At 40.5% G+C, this 19900-nt stretch overlaps 1 protein-coding gene across 8 annotated transcripts in view; it reads right to left on the reverse strand.

Annotated features, from left to right (window-relative positions):
- EYA1 (EYA transcriptional coactivator and phosphatase 1) overlaps positions 1-19900 on the reverse strand; it is a 335219-nt gene that overhangs the window by 18687 nt on the left and 296632 nt on the right. For all 8 annotated transcript variants that reach the window (XM_025393823.1, XM_025393819.1, XM_025393828.1 and 5 more), the window contains 3 exons: positions 1446-1504; positions 1173-1333; positions 100-214 (listed from right to left, as the gene is read on the reverse strand). In XM_025393823.1, coding sequence (XP_025249608.1) covers positions 100-214; positions 1173-1333; positions 1446-1504 — 335 coding nt within the window. The remainder of the gene's footprint in view (positions 1-99; positions 215-1172; positions 1334-1445; positions 1505-19900) is intronic.

Consider the following 19900-nt stretch of genomic DNA (forward strand, 5'->3'; position numbering starts at 1 on the left):
GAACAGAAAGAAAAAAAAGACTGTTGAAAAAGAAATCTCCAAAATGAACAAGCATGAGCATTGCCCATTTCCTGGCAAAGGCCCTGCAGAGAGCCTCACCGGGAGTGAATGAGCGAGAGTGCTTTCAGGGCCAGTGTCAACCAGGAGTCGGTCAGGGCTTCAATTTCGGCCCTCAACTGCAGCCAGGCTTCCCTCTTAGCTGGACCAAGCAGACCTGAGGATTTAAAAGCACATGATGAACTACTTCCTTACCAACATATTTCTTTGACTTTACAAATACTTAACATTTAAAGAGTACTGCGAATACTAGCCTCAAGCTTTATAGTATAAAGTATCTTTCACATAGTATCATTCATTTGACAAGTATTTATTTGGTTTGGTTATAGAAGTCATCTCTTCTTTTTGGGGAACCTACTCTCCCACACTCCTCTAACTGTAGTTTGGGCAGAGGTGACTCCACCTTCTGGCTCCCAGGGTAGGCGTACAGCATTCGCTTGGCCAGTGGAAGTCAGTCTTGGAACTTTTGCTGAATCTATTAGGAAATAATAGATTCCCTCCCCTCATGGAGGTGCCAAACTACTGGTAGAGTATAAAGCTGGATCTACTGGTGGTCATTTTGCCACCTCTGGGGAGGGACTGACCTAGAAAGGCCTTTTCCAAAGAAAGGCACAGGCTTCCTGGACAGCATCATTTCAGCATCTGCCTATAGCCATGTAGGAAACCAAACTCATCCCTAAACTTTTTATTATTAAGTCACTGTATTCCATTTTCATGCTGAAGCCATTATGAACCAAACCCAAAAGATTCAAACTAATCCAAGTATTTACCCGGTAGAAGGAGATTTACAACCTATCTTGTGATTTGGGCAGAGGTTGCTAATTCTTCGAAGGATGCTAATCCTTCCGTGAAAGGACAGCTGAATGTCGGAGAGGTCAAGAAACTTGCCCTAGGTCACATCACAAAGTGACAGAAACAGGACTAGATTAGAATAGCCAGGGCAGCTGGCTCCTGTCCAATATTTCTGTCACTAAATCACAGCAGAATAATGGCCAGTGAGACGAAACTGCCCTAAAAAAACCTATTATATTCAAAGCAGTGTGACACAAAAGTGTACTTTTGGAATTGTATTTAGACTATCTTAACCCGCTGAGATACTGGTGGTAATCACTTGCCTCCAACATTATTTTTGTAGGTGTTGTAGATCTCTTTTACCCGTCTGTAGCGGAAGGCCAGCTTTCTCATCCAGTCCACACCGCCCCGTACACCAGTTGCCAAACATAAATTAGCACTGGTTGCTGCAGCAGGAAAGCCATCTGTTCCAAAGTTATACGTGCTATTTAGATGCAAGAAAAGCCCAAAGTTAACCAAACAGAAAGTTCATCTTAATTAGGTAAGTAATTAAACTATAAAAGGGAGATGGTCACTTCACATTCAAGGGTGCTCACCTTAGGTCCTGTCCATTATCATCTGAAGAAACATCATCTATATGGACTTGGTCACATTCCTAAAATGTGATTAAAATGATACATGTCAATGTTTTAAGAGCTCCTAATTTTTTTTGTTTTGTTTTGGAAAAACCATATTTTTTAAAGCACCTTAATTGGAGTGTTTTTCAACTATCTCAATCAGTAGGTGGCAGTCTTGTAAAATTGACATTTTTACCTACTTAGGGTCCTCTCCTACAAGAAAGAAGCAATGTCGTTAAGGACTACTGTTATTCAGCTTCAGAAAACACATTTTTGTGTTTAGAAAGGAAAGTGATTGAAAACAATTAGCATATGTATTCCATAAACCTCAGGTACCTTAAGCCATCATGCTGCTCAGAGCTGATTCAGTCAGTGCCTAAGCATAACTGAAACCAGACATTTTGGTAAATGTAACATGCTAGAAAAATTAAACCTGATGCTAACTGCCAATGAAATTATGACCTCTGATTGCTGTTGAGCCACACACCAACACAGCCCGAGGCCAGTGTGCTGAGGAGCTCAGACAAAAAATCTGTTACTGGTTTCCATTTATTTGAGAGAAGTGAGTTTTATTCTCTCTCTTTCTCTCGCTCTGTGTGTGTGTACGTAAACATGGGCACGATAAAAAACCATGGGAGACTTCAAAACCTAAATAAAAATAATCAAACCATGTGCTTTTTTACTGTTTAGGTGTTTTTTTTTTTTTTTTTTCATTTTTAGTGTTATTTTTAGCTGTTTTACTATTATTACATATTCGTTGGATTTATGAGTTTATTATGGCATGTTATTTTGAACAGATCTCATTTTTAAATCCCAAACTGTGTAAACTACTTAGAATAGGAAGCCATACTTACGGACTAAAGCTCTATTGGACCCAGTTAACGTTTCTGCACCTGTTTGCAGATATATCGGAGCACCCATATATCTTAACCACTGTATCCCCAGACGAATTGTGGGAAGAGCAGGCACTCAATAAACATTGGTTGAATGAATGAAGAAGGCATATTAACCTGGAGGTAGACAAGGACTCTAGTCCAGAAACTTAACACCCCCACTTGGCTGCTTTCATCTTTCAGTCATGTTCCTCTCTTTGCAGTCAGGCTCCAAATACACTAGAGGCCTTTATTGTACTTATTTCCATTAAAGTTTTAGTTGAAAAATATTATTAAAATAAATTTCCAGGCACACATCCTGTTTTTTAAAAGGTTCTTTTTGGCTGAAGATATGGTCATGTTACAGATAGAGTTAATTTTATAAAATCTAGCCCATCTCTCTAGCTCTTAGATTCAACTTCATAACGAAGATGACACTTGGAAAGCACTACAATAATAGAAGGTATATTTTTATGTTGCCGGTTCCTTCTGAACAAACTCTTCTCTCTCCACGGATTTGTGAGGAAGGGAGGAGGAGATAGAAGTGGAAAGAAACTCAAACCAGCTGTTCCTTAACAGAATTAAAATCGTGACCCCCAACCTCTTCTCTAAAGCATCTATTTTCCAGGCAGCCCTCTCCCAGCACGCAGCAAGTTCCAAGGAGGAAAAGACTTTGACCTTGTAACCCTCCCCTGCTCTCCTGAGGTCCATAACCTCAGATAAGAGAAAAGGAAAAGCAAGTCTAGGAGCCCTCACATGCTGACTGTGAATTTAACATTTTAAAAACAGGTCATTCTTGGAAAACATGGTTGGGAACTTCTCATTTATTAATCTTATTTTAGAAGATGAATGATGATTGCTTGTGTTTTCAACAACATACTAAATCGTGAGTAGAAATTTCTGATATTTAACCAGAAATGCAATTTTTATGTTGTTGGTAAACTTCTTTAGAGCATGTGGTTAGCGTTGGGGGTGGGGGGAGAGGGGAAGGCCATAGTGCCATGATGGAGAAATTTTCTCTCTTGGGAGAATGAACAAAAAGGAGGAGGAAGTTGAGGAACTAGTAGAAGAGGAAAATATATGTTCAAAAGAATTTAATTCAAGGAATCAAAACTGACCTGGAATTCCCTGGTTACCTCTGAGGGTGTGAAGAGTTTTTTGAAAAAGCAGGGTGTTAAGACGCTTTTCTTAAACTAATTTAGCTGTAAATCTTCATTACTAACAGAGAAGTCAGTTATCCTCTAATAACTGTTAACGACTCCATTGTTGCTATTGTTCTTCCACATCCTGTATTTGTTTTCTCCTGCCAGCTTCATTTAAAACGTTTTGTTCCCAGGCTGAGGACTTCATTTGAAGTATTGTTCAATCTCTAGCTTAGCTCTTAGTGTCAACACCTTCAAGCTTTTACCTGCAGATAGCAAACTCACTTCACAGTGACTTGATTGATTAAAGCAAGGTTTGGTGTAGTGACAACAAGGAAATCCTCATTCTTTATCAGAATTTTTGTAGAATGATTTTAATTAAAAGAGATTTAAAAATCCAGAGTAATCTCTAAGGGGCCTCATCAGCACCTCCAGGAATGAAAAAAAAAATCATTAAAATATCTATGTAAAATGTGTCTATGTAATTGTTACTTATTTCACTTAATGAATTGAAAAACACTATATTGTACAAACTTCAAATACATAAAATACCTACTGAGGGTTCATTATCTGTGTCTTTGTAGGAACTTACAAATAATGGCATAAAATGCCTTGGGAAGTATGTTTTTAAAAAATTGTTTTAAATCTTGAGAAACTATAATATTACTATCTTAATGCTTATTAACAATTTTAATTGCTAAAAGAATAAGGAATATTAAGATATACTGCAATATTCCACAGCAGAACTGCACAATGTGTTAACCTGTTGTAAGTCCATCAGCTCTCAAATGAGAAACTGCAGTCTCCTCCCATCAGATATCCTGAAACTCAGCCTCTTCCATGGGGAGAAACTTTCCCATTTCTCAGACACCATCTCTCTAGCTTTTTGTCTTCTTTAGAGCTGAATTTTAGGTTCTCATTTTTGCCTTCTGGACTTGGTTGCTTTTAGCTTCCAAATTTGTTTTAAACCCAGTCAATGAGATAACTGAGGGAGGGTGCAGGGCCTGATTTCAGAGTCCATGGCTTAGGCAGAAGGGGCTCTAGGCACTGTGAACCAACAGCAGCAACCAGGTTTAAAGCTCTCCTGGAAGAATCTGCTGACAAAGACAAAAATGGAAGCTTAATGTATTTCCAGGTGCCAAAATATATTCCTAAAAACCCTAATTTGGTGTTCAACAGGGTACAGAACATAAATAATTCTATGGGAAAGTAAGTTTTTATTCCAAAAACCAACTAAACGTGCTGAAAATGAACTTTGGAAATACACAACCAAAATTATGTGATAGACTTTTAAGGTGACGAAATCATTATTGAATCCAAGTCTTGGGACAACATTCACATTTCTAGGGGCCACTCCAGTTCAGCATATTTTATGTGCTAATTTGCAGTGGAAGGGTCTGAGATGCCCAAGGGATCCCTGCTGTGTTTGGGGATCTGGCCTGGGACCTCAGAGAAGACAGAGGTAGTGATTTCAAGGACTCCTGAAAGATTCTGCACTCACAGTGAACTCACGGCTGTCTTAGCTTAGAAAGGTGGCCATTCATGCACATGTCAAATTATTAAGAGGCTGTTGTGTTCCAGGTACTGTTCCAGATGCTAATGATACAGCACTTAATACAACAGAGAAAAGTCCTTACTGCCTTGAAACTAACATTCTAGTGGGAGCGACACACAGACAAAAAAACATGTAAAATGTACATATGCTGGATAGTGGTGAGTGCTAAGGCAACAAAATACAGTATGTGAGGGAGAAATGCAATGCCAAGTGGGTGTGGGGTAAAGAGCCTTCCAGGCAAAGGAAAGAGCAAGTTCAAAGGCCCTGAGGCAGGAGAACCCTGGTGTAAGGAGGTAGGAGGAAGGAGCCAGGAGAGGGCAGAGGAGGGGAAGAATTCCCTGTGTCTGCAGATCCCAGCAATGGGCAGGCTTTGCCAAGGAAGCAGGGGACAAATTATCAGTCCTTGCCCTCAAGGCGCTTACACGGTTATGAGGGAAAGAGAGAAGTTAACTAACTACACATGTGATAAGTTAATTAAAATAATGGTAAATCCTGCAGAACTTCTGTAGGATCCAAATGAGCATCGTCCTGCATTCTATTTAGCCAAAGAGAGTTGCAAAAGTCTGAAGAATTAAAATTATATTTTGCTAGATCAGGAGGGACAGCCTGGTCCACCACTTGTCCTTGTGGCTTTTGTGATTGAAGCAATCAAACCGATAAAATGGTGGCCTACTGGAGATGGCTGCTAACAACTGAACTGTGGTGACAGGAACAAAACAGCTTTTTGGTCCCAGACTATCCATGCTGGACCTCTACCTTCAAATGGCAGTGGGGTGGGGTGGGGAAGGTACAAAGGAACCCTGAGGGCTTGGTGACCAGGTCTCAGAGAGGTGAGGGGAAGCTTCTTGAAGACATGTTTCTTCCACCCCCAAGTCACAGATGTGAGAACTGATATGAGAGTTGGAAAGGGATCAAGACGTGGGAAAAGAGTAATTTTTTGTTAATGGCTTTCCCAAAGGGATGTCAAATTCAGCAACGTGTATGCATAAGGGCTCAGAAACAAGTCGGCAGTAGAGGAATATATAATCAACATTTCTATGTAGCCAATTTTCACATACAGGTAGTTAGGCATGAGCGGGGGCAGGAGAGGGCTCTCCCCCACCCACTAGGAATGTCGGGTAATTATCACATCGTCTCTCTAACAGTGATAAATTGGCAGCCAGTGCCAGGGAGAGGCCGTTTCCTGATGGTCCACACCTGTTGTACTGTTAACTGAATGCAGGCACCAGGGAGAGGCAATTTCCCCAGGCATGCACATTAAGAGATCTAATGGCAGAGTATGGCCTTCTGGGGGCACTCCACTGGAAAAGGAAAGAAAGCCTCAGATAGGCATGCGTGCAGCTTCCTAAACACACTGCATAGGTTCACTTCCCAAGGGTAAGGGGGGCAATGCGCATGCGGGCAGCCCACCCTAAAGGAAGACACAGGGGAACGGGGCGAGCATACAAAGTCCTAGGTTCAAGGATAACACTGCGCTTGACCAAGATGCCTGCTTGGGTCTCTTCCAAGCACAGTTTTCTTTTTTCCTGTTCTAAAGCCTTTTTCAGAAAACTTCCACTCCTGCTCTGAAACTTGCCCCAGTCTCTTTTTCTGCCTCATGCCCCCCAGTTGAATTCTTTCTTCTGAGGAGGTAAGAATTGAGGTTGCTCCAGACCATAGGGATTCACTGCTGGTAACTCAGATACCTTCCGCTGGTAACATATATGGTGCCCTGTGACTCAGATATTTGCCACTGGTAACAGTCACATAGCACAGAGAGATTATGTGGAAGAACTAGCGCCAGTGCAAGGCAAAGTTGCGATTATCCTCCACTAGAAAAATGTTACAATCAATTACCAAGCTTGGGTATTGCTAACGCATCCAGCCCACTGCTGCCAGCCTGAGGTTAGTCTCTCTCTCTTCAGAAGTCCCAAGATACCAGAGATGCATCACCCCTTGATACCTGACTACCAAAGCGCCACATCTTGGCACTTTGTATCCCTTGTAGAGGATATTCTTCCTTCCCCCACAGCAATGGCTTCTGCAGAAGGCATTCCTTACACTTATTGTGGAGTTCCTGCAGAGGCAGGCGCTCAGTTTCTCTCACTTAGACTCCTCATTCTTCAGTTGAATTTATAATAAAAATGCAATAGTATTTAATGTTACAACTCATTTTACAGATATGAAAAAGATTCAGAAAAGCTAAATAATGTGAGATAAATGCTGCGATGCTTATGTCTTTGACCCTCAACTCGCCATTTCTTCCCAGGCTCCTCAATTTCACACATTGTAGACAACTGCTCACTCTAGACACTGGTCATGACCTAGGTCCTTTGGGGCTTCTCGGCTGCTTTGAGCTTAGGGGACTCCAGCTCTGTCTGCCCCACTCTGACCTGTGCTCTGTGTCTGTGGTCTGTCTGGAGCATGGATGTGGGTCCTTCATCCTACAGCACAAGCCCCAACCCTTCATGTCATCAGCAGGCCTTTAAATGACTGGCACGTCAGAGGAAAACGCTCCTGGAGGGAGAGCCACTGTGGTAATTGGGTCTCTGCCAGGCGTGGAGGGTAGAGAGTACAACTGTAGGTGGTGGGAGCATAGGTTTTTAGCATGTCACACTGCCACAGCATGTCCTAAGCAGGAGAGCTGAGGACCAGGAAAACAGATTAGGCCACCGTCACAGCAGGGGAGACTGAAAAGAGGGTAGATGGCACCAGAGGTGCGGTGTTGTGCCCGCAGTTGTCAGCCTGCAGACCTCTGCTGTTCCACAACAGGATCCTACAAGCATCTTTCAGTAAATACCAAAATTGAAATGACCATGGTTTACCCTCGTCAGCCTTCCCCTTATGTGACACCACCTGTGCTTCACAGAGGAGTAAAATAAAATTAGCAGCTTCAGTTACTGCTGGCCCTCAGCTCACAGTCATCTAACTACTCATGGAGCTGGATTATAAAATGCTCACATGGATGGCTGGGGAAACTGCCAACACATGAAGCCCTGAATCCCAGTTCTGGAGTAGGTATAGGGAGTGGGCAGAAAGCCACACGGGGCACGATCTCACAGCCATGCGGCGAATGCCCATTCACTCTTAGAACTCTGGTTGCACTGTTATTCTGCCTTTCTAGTCCCTTCTGTCATTATTCTTGGCATCAAGACTCAAGCTGACCTTTTTCTGATCCATCATCATCTCTGGCCTTCTAGGGCTGGGCCACAGACATGTTCTTTTGGCCCAATCCCCGGGAATAACTCAGATTTTGTACAGAGGCTCATATGCAAAATATTAAGTTATGGCAGAATTTTTCTGCAAATATTTATTCTGCTTTGATACTGTAGTACTTGTACTTTCTCCCCAAGCCTTTCACTTGTACCATAATTATGTAAAAATACACCATACAGTTCAAGCTAGTTTAGGAAAATTAATAAAGAGAATTAAGACAGTTACAATGAGCCTTATTATCTGTGCCAACAAAGTGATGTAATAGCTAGGACACTGATGCTCTATACTTCTGAACATGAAACTTGAAACAGAAACTCAGAGTAAACCTGAAGTCCTTGAATAAACAGAGACTCTAGGAAGACTATGAGGCAGTTTGCATGTTGTGAAAAGGAACAATATGAAAAAGTTACCATGTGTCTTTGAAGAATTTGAGTTATACAAGCCCAAATCCTGCTGATCAAGGCTATAGTTTCCTCAAAGTTCCAAATTTACCAGGAGGAAACTGGCACCATACTGCCAACTAATTGTTTCAATACTTTCAATACTTTACAAAGCAAAAATGGAAGGATAAAAGTCAGCAGAGAACTAGCTGTTTTCATTGTGTCTTTACATCAGTGTGCTTACTGAGACCAGCCGGAGCTGGCCAAGGCAGAGGAAGTGATCACTGGGTTCTCTGTCCCCTCTTATCCATCATTAAGCAATTACATCCATGGCTTGACTTCCCTGTTGAGCAATGTAGATACTTGCTTGATACCTTTGACATCTATAGGTCACTAAAGAGAAGTATTCCTCTTATTTCTAAACGTGAAAATGTTTATTTCTACATGGGACATGGGTAGTTCTAGTACTTCAGTGACAAACTCACACAAATTGTCTGAAAGCTAATTTTGTCAAGCCATTAGCAGCACTTATAAAAGAATGCATATCTGTCTGTGGATATGGTATCCATGGTGGTTTTTTGATATAACTCCCAACTCTCAGATATTTTCATAACTAATTTGAAAAACTAAGTAAAATGGGACATCTTCCAAACTTCTCTATGATTTAGAAGTTCTAAGGATGGAGAGGGGTAGTCAAGGAAGAAGGCAATTGATGGGACAGATTTGAAGAAACCGCCTTCCAACTAGCTGACAATTTGATTTGGTACATCAAGTCTAGGCTCCGTGGTAGACATTCTGTCTATGAATTAGTAAATTTGCAGGAACCATGTCTTTACTTGCATGTTTTTCTCTGTAAAGAGGAGACTGCCCAACTGATGTACTGTGTATTTATAGTTACTGATGCAGAACAGCATGATTCCATTCTGCTTTCTAAGGGCATGTCCAAGCCCTCACTGCACTTTCAAATAGATCTCATGGAGAGCTCAAGCGCTGCTAGGCATTCTTCTGCCCAGCTTCACCATCATGGACTCTCTGGAAGCCCTTGACTCCTGGAGATGGGGAGGGCATGTGGTTTGTAGCCTCTCCACACTGGCAATCGCTGGCAGACCCTGTCTGTCATCTCTGTCTAGGGTGCACCTGGTGACCTCCTATTTCCCTGGCCTTCCCACCATGATGCTTCCTTGCAGGAAAAAGAAAAAAAAAAAAAAAAAAAAAGGTGCAGATACCTATGGCTAAGGCACAGAGTTTTGAAATTGGCCCCATTCTGTCTGGCAGTTTTGGGAATTGCAAGTTAAGGAATTAAAACATACCTGGACAATGTATCTTTTAATTCCCACTCTATCTACTCAGAATACTATTGGTGCCAACACATATGTTAAGTCAATATTTAAATATCTGTATGTGTTATGATAGGAATAGGATGACACCACTATACAAGCCAATGGGAAAAGAAAAAAATTTCAAATTTCAGAAACCAAAAAGAGGAATTTCAGCATCTATTTTCGAAAGGTAGCAATAAAATGCAACTTGTGAACACACATATGGCATTTACAAACAAAAACAGTGTCTTAATATACTTAATGTTATAATATCCTTTAGAGATTATCTAAGTGAGAGAGATTTTACTAGAATTATGTTTCTATTAGCTAGGAGACGTAAGTGCTTGTATTAGAAACACAAGATTTGAATTACAGAAGTTTCAACAAAGGTAAGATATTAGCTATTTTGATCTGATTCTATTTATACTAATATTCATAAACTATTTAGAGAATAAAGTCTTTACTGAAAGTTCCTGAAGATGGTATGTTAAGATAAAAAAAAAATTGAAGTGCTTAAGCTATATCTGGCACATGCATAAATAAATATTTGAGATCACTAAGGAAAGGCTTCCAGGACTCCCAAATTTATTAATAACTAGAAGAAAGCATGAACACATGTTTTCCAAAGTTTTGATATTTTCTTATAATATTAATCCCTTTTAAAATGTGCTGATTAAAAAAATAAGACATCATTATATCACTTTAGCGTGTGGCTTATAGAATCTCAAAGGTATCACATGAAGATAGCTCCTTCTCAGTGAGTACAATGTTAATAAATATGATATGTCAGTTTCACTGTGCTTGGAGTTCCTTCTTTCTCACCATGAATGCCTTCTTTACCACATGATATTAAATATATTTGTCTTTATTCACACTCTCAACCTTAGGGTGAGGAAAAGAAAGTCTCACTTAATGAAAGCCAGAAAGAATTGAAAATAAACTTTTAAACAAAATGAGCTTATTTAATCCATTAGCTAATCCATTACCTTTAGAGACCCAGTGTTGAACAGTTTTAATATAAAGATAATTAAAAGATAATTATAGCATATATTACATTTGATCTAATGATATCGATACTTGTAATTTTCTTTGCTTTTTTAAAAGTATACAATAAATACTATCTAGTACAAGATCCATCTTTTATTAAGTTATGTTTTATGCGATAGTAAGAGATATTTCAATGCATTCTATGTCCCTACTGCTGATGTTGTACACAAAAGGTTATGCCCAAATGCACAGCTTCATTTATGGTTCAGTTAATTTAAGAGAACATAGCATTTTACAAATTTGTATCAGAACCAGTGCAAACCTCCATATACAACACAGGGCAATGCATTAATGTTTGCTGATAATGCCAAATTATATTGTACAATTTTATCATCAAAATATTACACATTTCAAATGGTATATAACAAAGTATGAAGATAAAAGACTAAAGGCTGAATTAATGTGTAAACTAATTATCATTCAGAACATTAAAAAACTCAGCACACATCTAATATAAATATCATTTTTTTGGAACAGCAACTCAGAACTACTCTTAAGAATGAGCCTTTGATTTACTGCTGAACTTATTTCTCAATTTTCAACAGGCTTGCTCATCATTTTTGCAAACATAATTTGTCACTGGCAACAGTCAGTGTTCTTTGTAACTCCTGTTTCCTTTCTTTTAGATCTATTATTCCTGCTGAGAGAATCTACTAAAGAAGAATTTTTCATAGTGACACCAACTCTAGGCTTGCTGTGAATAATCACAATCTCATAAAAATCATTCTTTTTATTGCAAACTTGCTGCCAGAAGCATGGAAAAATATTTAGACCGAGAGAACTTTCATCCTTTTCTGCAATGGCTTTCTTTTAACTTTCATGGCCATTTGCAGAAAGTGAATTGGATACCAATTTATTCACAAAGCATTTAACTAGAGCTTTCATTTGCACAAAAGTATTTGTTTTGCTCATATAAAACAATGAACTATAAGCTCTAATATTAAACAAGTCATACATTAAGGAAGAGAGTGTGTGTGTGTGTGCGTGTGTGTGTATTTTTCTGGAGCAATTTTCCACTCCTTCTAAAATCATTTGCAACAAATATTAGTTCCTGTTCAATGCCATTACATGTGTATAGATTCATCTTTATTTAACTACAAACCATATGTCAATGCATTTTGTAAAGAAATATTTTCATGTAATTAACCTTTTTAAATGCCTTTTTCTTTTGCAGGGGTCAGGGTGGGGTTGAAATTTTGAAAGTTTAAAAGAGACTAATTTATGAACTTCACTTATACTGCCAGATAATTTTCTAATAGTAAGAAACACTCAATTTTGCATAAAAGAACACATAGCTCAGAACAAATCAGGCCCAATCATATCCTTAGTCAATAAGCTAATAAAGATTTTTCCAAGCTGATTTTCTCTGCCACGTAATTATTACTGACTCCAGAAAGAAAAATATGCAGAACCGGACATAGGCCTTTTTAAAAAAGCAGTTCCCTGTGAGCTGCAGGAAGGGTTCCATCATCACCTTCCTCACTGTCAGTCCCCGGCGGCGAGAGAGGACCTCGAGGGGCACTTTCCTACTCAAAAATTCTCTCTTCTAAGAATCCGTGGGTCTGAAATTCCACCACACAAAATCATCCCTTCTGAATCTTCTTTTGTAAGACAAAGACTTCAGGTAAGAGTGAACTGTTTAAGCTCCATTGCCTCGGTGTGAACTGCACTATGAGGTAAATTTCTTCTAGCATGGGGAGCCCTGGTATGCCTGCCCCCAAATCACTGGGTGTTAAAAGGGGAAATGGAGTTGGCTGCTTGAAAGGGGGAAAAAAAAAAAAAAAGGGAAAGTGTTGTCTATACTCATATTTTCGCTCCCTATAAAAATACCCCTTTTCTCAAGAAGTATAATTTAGAGCTATAAATAATCATGCTTTGGTTGTTTATATGTTATTCAGGAAAATATTATGTATCATTAGAATAGCATGAGTATTATATGTGTTATATATTAAATTGTAGCAGTGTCACTAGAAAATACATAGCCACATCTTCTCGATTCTTTCATTCATTTTCTCATGCATTCAACTAATAAGGACTGAACACCTATTTCTATTCCAGGCACCACACACACAAAAATAAATGAGATACAGATCTTGCCTTTATGGTTTTAAACATGGGGAGTGGCTAGAGAGAAAGGGTACATTGACAGTCACTATGATTTTCTGTCAGGGAAGATACTAGATTCTTGTAAAGCCCTTCCTCTTCCAGCCCACCCTGGGCAGCATATTCAGATACATTTTTCTGAAAGCAGGTTTTGCTCTTCCAGGCAATGCAGTCTCCAACGAAGAGCAAAAGCATCTAGGGGGAGGGGAGACAGGCAATATGTTTTACTCCTGTTTCAGTCCATCTCCCTCAATAGATGTATTAGAAAATTAAATTGGAAACACTTAATATATTTCTATGCAATTGAGCATTCAAGGGCCTCTATAATGAGCCCTAACCTTACCAATGTGCACATCCCTCACATTCTATCATGAACAGCCTGCGCAAGACAGGCCAATCTCCACTGGCCCGGCCTCCACTGCCTCCCTGCACCAGACAATAGCTGTGTCTACTGCTTGCTGGAATGCCTTCTCTCTCCCTTAAGGCAAGGCTCCGCCATTAAGTTTTTATTGGTTTCTTTCCCTTCTCTATACCTGACATACTCTCTGCAACCCGCTGTCTCAATAATAATTACCATTATTGACAGCCTACCAGCTGTCAGTCTTTATGTCATGTGTATTTCATGTTCTTTCCAATTCTCCTGAAAACTCTGCATTTGATGCAAAGCAAACAAAGACTTACACAGACAACTTCTGTGTACACTACCAGATAAACTCTTTGAAAAAGAGACCATCTTTTACATGTCATTTTCTTCCTACTTATTTTCTAACACTGGACCAAGCACATAGATATCATAGACTGAAACCTTCTAGGTTATCTGAGTGACAGGATTTGATTATGAAAGAATCGATGACCCAATCAGAAGTTAATAATGTTAGTGCATTTTGTCACTGAAGTGTCATTGAAGTTAGTTTGTGGAAATAAATTATGTTGATTATAAAATGATGCATACTAATGTAGAAAATTCATGCAGTACTAAAAAACATATAAAAGAATTCATCTCCAATTCCATCCCTCAGAAGTAACCACTGTCAATATTCTTCCAGTCCACGCTGTCTGCTACCAATTGAAAAGGATGATATCTTGGACAGAAGAGTTCCATTTAACTTTCTGACAAAATACCAATTCCAGAAGTTAATTCTTAGTTGATTATTTCTGAAGAAGCAAAACATTATAAAATAATGTTGATCAAAAGCAACATGCTCTCCCCATACCCTGACCCTCCACCTGCCTTACAAAGGAGTAGCACACAATTAAGAAGGATCCAGTATTTAGAAAGCCTTTCTTTAGAAATGCTGTTAGAATACTGAACTGAGCCCAGATAGAGGCCCTATTGTACTGCACTGAAATGGGAGAAGTCTCCAGGGACAGCAACTTAAACACATTTTGGGGAAGTTGAAGTTACAGGCATACAGGCCTTCTCTTGCACTATTCAATCTTAAAAAATTTTTTTAAAAGTCTAAGGGCACCTTGAATTCCTTTCTCTACTAAGCAAACTTCCTATGAAGGTAACTGAGGAAAAGCTGGCTTTACAAAGCAGTGACTCACTCACAGATTGAAGATTAGCAAGCACCTGTCAAAATCTAAGATCTAAACCAATAGCCTGTCATAGGTGACACTGACAGGTCAATTTCACACGACTTTAAAATAAACCGAAGCAATCCAGCAGACTGTGTGAGTGCTGAAGTATTTCCATTCATCAAGAAAGGAAGACACTCCATTATTCACTGAGGCACCAACATGCGGCAGGCACCGGCCAGGGGCTCCAGATTCTGTTGTCTCCCTTAACTCCACACCTACCTGTCACCCTCTCTGAAGCCTGTCAGGGTTGACTGTGTGGAGGTCACACATTAGCAAGAAGCCAGGACTGAACCCAGGTCTCTCCATCTGTGTTCATTCTCCCTTCAGACCACACTGTTCCTGGTTGTTGCACCCAACAGAATAGAGAGACCATGGCAAAAGTAGGAAGCCAGTTTCACGGACAGGTTAATTAACAGCCTGTTGGAATAACTGCTGCTCCAAATGGCCACAGTTGCCTCACATAAATAATTTAATTTTCTGAATCTGGAATTTTCAATACATATTTGGATTCTGTGTTTCTAAACTAAGATATGACTCTTCTTTTTCATTCAATATATTCTTTTTGGGAAATCTTAACTGATATCAGAAATGATGGCTTCCAGCTTGATTCTGTTTTCTGAGCTGCTGATCTGTACATACACCCGCTCACTGAACTCCACTTGTGTGTCCAATACACACTGCAGGCTCAATATCTCAAATCCGAATTCAGCATTTTCCTTCTGGAGCCAGATCATTCTTCTGGGCTTTCTATCTCTACCTTATTGCTCAAGCCAGAAACTAAGAGTCTGGCTCACTGAATTGTTATACTGAATAGATCTGCAAATCCTACCCAGATTACTTTCTCAGGAGCTTTCACATCAGCCCCTGTTCTCTGTCTCCACGAACAAACGCTGCTGATTTCTCATCTACATTATTGACACCTTTGACTTGACAATACAACTCATCTCCTTGGTAGTGCTATGAGTTCTTTACTGATTACCCTTGGCGTCCACTGTAAAATCCAACTTCCTCAGCAGAGTGTGCGAAATCTTTCATGACATTGCTCCTGTCTTTCCATTTTCTCATCTCGCAAGCACTCTCTGTGTGTTCTGTGCTTTACACCTAACAGGCTCTGTTCCTAAATGCCACGCTCTCTCAAGCTCAGTGTTTCTTCATGGTGAAGTCTCTGCTTCAACACTCTGCCTTGCCAGCTCTCCCCAATCTGGGATAGCCATCCCATCTCTCAGACTCTAGCTAATGACCAGAGATATCTCCATCATTGCTGTGATGGATTATTATTTCACTTTTCTGTTTCTACCCAGTATCTGGGCTCCTTGAGGGCTAAGAATGTATTTCATATTTTATCCTCAGTGCCTAGCTAGTGTCCAGAATAGAGCGAGCAAGAGGACATTCAGCGCAAAGTAGCTCTTTTTAGTCTGTAATGTAGGGGCTGCTCAAATATTATTTTATCGTTATTCATTACAACAACATGTCTGTCTGTCTATCTACTCTGTCTATCTACTCTGTCTATCTACTGACCTACCTCTCAACATTTCCAAAATACATTTTAGGTTGCCTGGGCAACTATGGCTTGCAGGTTTGTAAGACACAGCGAGGAAGAAAGCTCTGAAAGAATGCAGTCAAGAAAGCCCCATCCAGTTATTAGGCCCCGCTCCACAGCATCCTTGTGTGACAGTAGCAAGGTGTTACTGACTTCCTTTCCTTTGCTAAAAAGGAATAGTCACGTTCTCTGACATGGCTAGAAAGGTTTTGTGCAATGATATTTGCAAAAGAAAACCTGAGTTTCAACCTCAGCTTTACCATCACCTAACCAAGTGGCTTTGGGCAACAACCACCTCCCTTCAATTTTCCGCATGTGTAAACTGCAGGTAATAAGACTGAATTCCCAGTGTTGATGGAGAATAAGAGTCGTACTGACGTGAGAAAAGTTTCCCTAAGGCCTGCCGCCCCCTGCCTCCTACTTCACTAAGGAGGCCCAGCAGCCTGAGCTGTCAGTCCCAGCGGCCTGAGAAGGGGAGGCTCTGCTCCACAGTCCCAGCGGCCTGAGAAGGGGAGGCTGTGCTCCACAGTGACTTCATACCCAGCCAGGCTCTGCTGCATGCCGCGACACCAGCAGCAAGTTCCATGAGCCATCCTTCAAAATGAGAGGTAGGAAGACAACGAGTAAAAGGACATTTATCAGCACAACCAAGGAAACATGTGTCTTTTTGACATGAAGCCAGCATCCTCATTTTCTATGAAGGACAGCACACTGTGATGGGAACCAGATACAGTAGCTACTTAACTGCCAACAGCACACCTCCCCGCATGCAACTGGGGGTGGGAGGAGCCCATGAATAAGGATGGAGCCGAAGAAGTATTCTGTGATCTCCCTGGAGCAGGGTCATTCGCCACTGAGAGATTTTTTTTTTTGGTGTGTCTGGTGTGATTTCTGTTGGAATTCTACATGAGAATTTGGCAGCAAACCACTTTTTGTCTCATGCCCTTCATTCCCTAGTCCCTCCTTAAGTCACTCTCCCTTCTTCCTCTACAGCCTTACAAGGCTTGGCCCAGCATTATTCATGTGGAAGACACTCAACAAACAATAACAGCAGCATAGACTTCCTTAGTGCTTCTTGCGAGCCAGTGCTAGTTCTACACACTTAACAGATATTAACTCATGCAGTTCTTACACTGACCCAATGAGGTATATCGTCATCCAGTTTTACAGATGGGAAATTGAGGCACAAAGGGGGCCCTCATGAATGAATTCACCAGTTCCACCTCTGGTGTCTCTAGAACTGCAAGCTAACAAACCACATAAACAACACAGGGCTTTGAGTCAGGCTAGAATAAGAGAGCCATGATTACATTCAGCATTTTCCTAATTATAAGAAACATTTATATACAGAAAGTAAAAACAGAAAATTTCTCTCATCCTACTATCTATAGATAAATCAGTTTTTATTGTTGAAATTATTTTTGTATCATTTTTAATAATAGAAAACCTTTGTTATCTGCTGCCCGCGGTGTCTCACGCCTGTAGTCCCAGCACTTTGGGAGGCCGAAGCAGGTGGATCACGAGGTCAGGAGATCGAGACTATTGTGGCTAACATGGTGAAACCCCATCTCTACTAAAAATACAAAAAATTAGCCAGGCATGGTGGCAGGTGCCTGTAGTCCCAGCTACTCGGGAGGCTGAGGCAGGAGAATGGCGTGAACCTGGGAGGCGGAGCTTGCAGTGAGCCGAGATCGTGCAACTGCACTCTAGCCTGGGTGACAGAGTGAGACTGTCTCAAAGAAAAAAAAAAAAAAAAAAAAAGAAAACCTTTTATTTTCATATACATGCCTTCTTAAAAAAATTTTAATCCCCAAACTGGAACCACACTTCGTATCATTTTATAACATACCTCTTCTATGTATATTGTGTCTTGACATTAAAGATTTTGAAATCTGACTTAAAGTAATATGAAAGTCTAATATCTTGGGTGTTTTAATTGTTAAGCTTGAGATTAATCTTCATTTACTTTTAAAAGTTAACTTTTAGAAATAAAGGTAATGCTCATCATTGACTACTATTTGACAAAGAAAATAAGAAATTAAAGGAAATATATGAGAGCCTTCTATGTACCAAATCTTGTGTCAGGAGCTCAGGATTTAAGTGGACAAATCATGGTTCCTGGACTCAAGGGATTTCCCAGTGGGGGACAGACAGAGGTCTGCAGAAAATCTTAATAAAGTGCAGTAAATATTTTTATAGTGAGAACCAGCTCCTTTGATCATGACCAATTCCCCCTTCCCGGACTGCACTGTACCTGCAGACGCTACCTGCCTTCTTGTCTAAGACCCACCAAGTAACCTGTGCTCCGGATTTCATTCTGTCTTGCTATCCAAGGACTTCACTCCTATAGTCATTCTCCTTGCCATACCACATGTATTTTCCTTCCTATGGAATCATTCTCACTGACATCCAGACATGCCTAAATATCTTTTATTTAAAAATGAAACCACCTTCCCTTGATCCCATGATGCCCTCCACACACCATAGACCATCTCTTTGTGTCTGTCTCTGTGGGAATTCTTGATCCTTTCTGTCTTCACTGTCAGCCCCTACCCTCTTCTCAACCTATTCCCATCTGGCTGATTTCTTCCATTTCATTGACGTGGTGCTTATCAGGGTCATTAACAGCCAACATTCTCACCCAGTCTAACAGTCGGTCACTTCTCCGTCCTCATCTTCCTTGACTTTGGCCACATTTGACACAGGAGTGTGTCATTCCCTCCTCTTGGAACACTATTCTCCAGGTTTCTGTGATAGCTCATACTTTTCCACCTACCTTGTAGAATTCTCTCTACAATTCTGTCTTTTAAGCTCTTCTTCTTGGTCCTATTTCTAATTGTTGGTGCCAAAATGCTCAATCTCAGGCCCTCTTCTCAATTTTTCATTCCTTCCCCTGTGCCACCTAGTTTTATGACGTCAGGACTCCTGACACTATACCTTCAAATTTGTCTCTCTCCTCTGAGATCTAAACCTATATATCTACCTGCTTATATGTCATCTCTTGACTTGGATGTTGACTATGTATTTCATACTTAATACACTCAATACAGGATGCTTGAATCCAACTCCTCCCCAGCCACCCCCCCAACACACTCTTCTTCAGAAGTGTGATCACCTTTCCAGTGCTCAAGGCAAAACCTAGTGTTCATCCTTGATTCTGCTTTCCCTCCCCACCTGTTTGATCCCTTAGCAAATTCTGCCCATATTTCCATCAAAGGATACTGTAAGTCCTGTGACTTCTCACCACGTCCAGACTGCTACATCCTCAGCCCCAAGTTAATGTCCCCTAGGCTGGCTGAGACAGTCTCTTAATTGGTCTCATTGGTTTCACTCTTGCCCCCATTCCATTTGATAACCAGACTGATGTTTTAAAGGTGTAAACACTATTCTATCACGTCCATGCTTAAAACTCTCCAATGGCTTCTCACTGCAATTAGAAAAAAAAAATTCTTTACCATGGTCTACAAGACCCTTCATCATTGGGACCCTGCCACTCTTCCCTAGTTACTCTGTGTCAGCCACACTGGGCATCTTTCACTTCCTGAAGGAGTGAAACTCATTCCTACTATTCTCCTCCCCAGATGACTTCCTACCATATCCTTGCAGTTGCTTCCCTCCCAGCTCTCCCTTCTTGACAAACGTTACCTGCTCAGAGACATCTCTTCCTGGTCATCTCAGCTAACAATGCCCCACTCCAATT

The sequence above is a fragment of the Theropithecus gelada genome, chromosome 8, assembly GCF_003255815.1.
Source record: "Theropithecus gelada isolate Dixy chromosome 8, Tgel_1.0, whole genome shotgun sequence".
Lineage (NCBI taxonomy): Eukaryota > Metazoa > Chordata > Mammalia > Primates > Cercopithecidae > Theropithecus > Theropithecus gelada.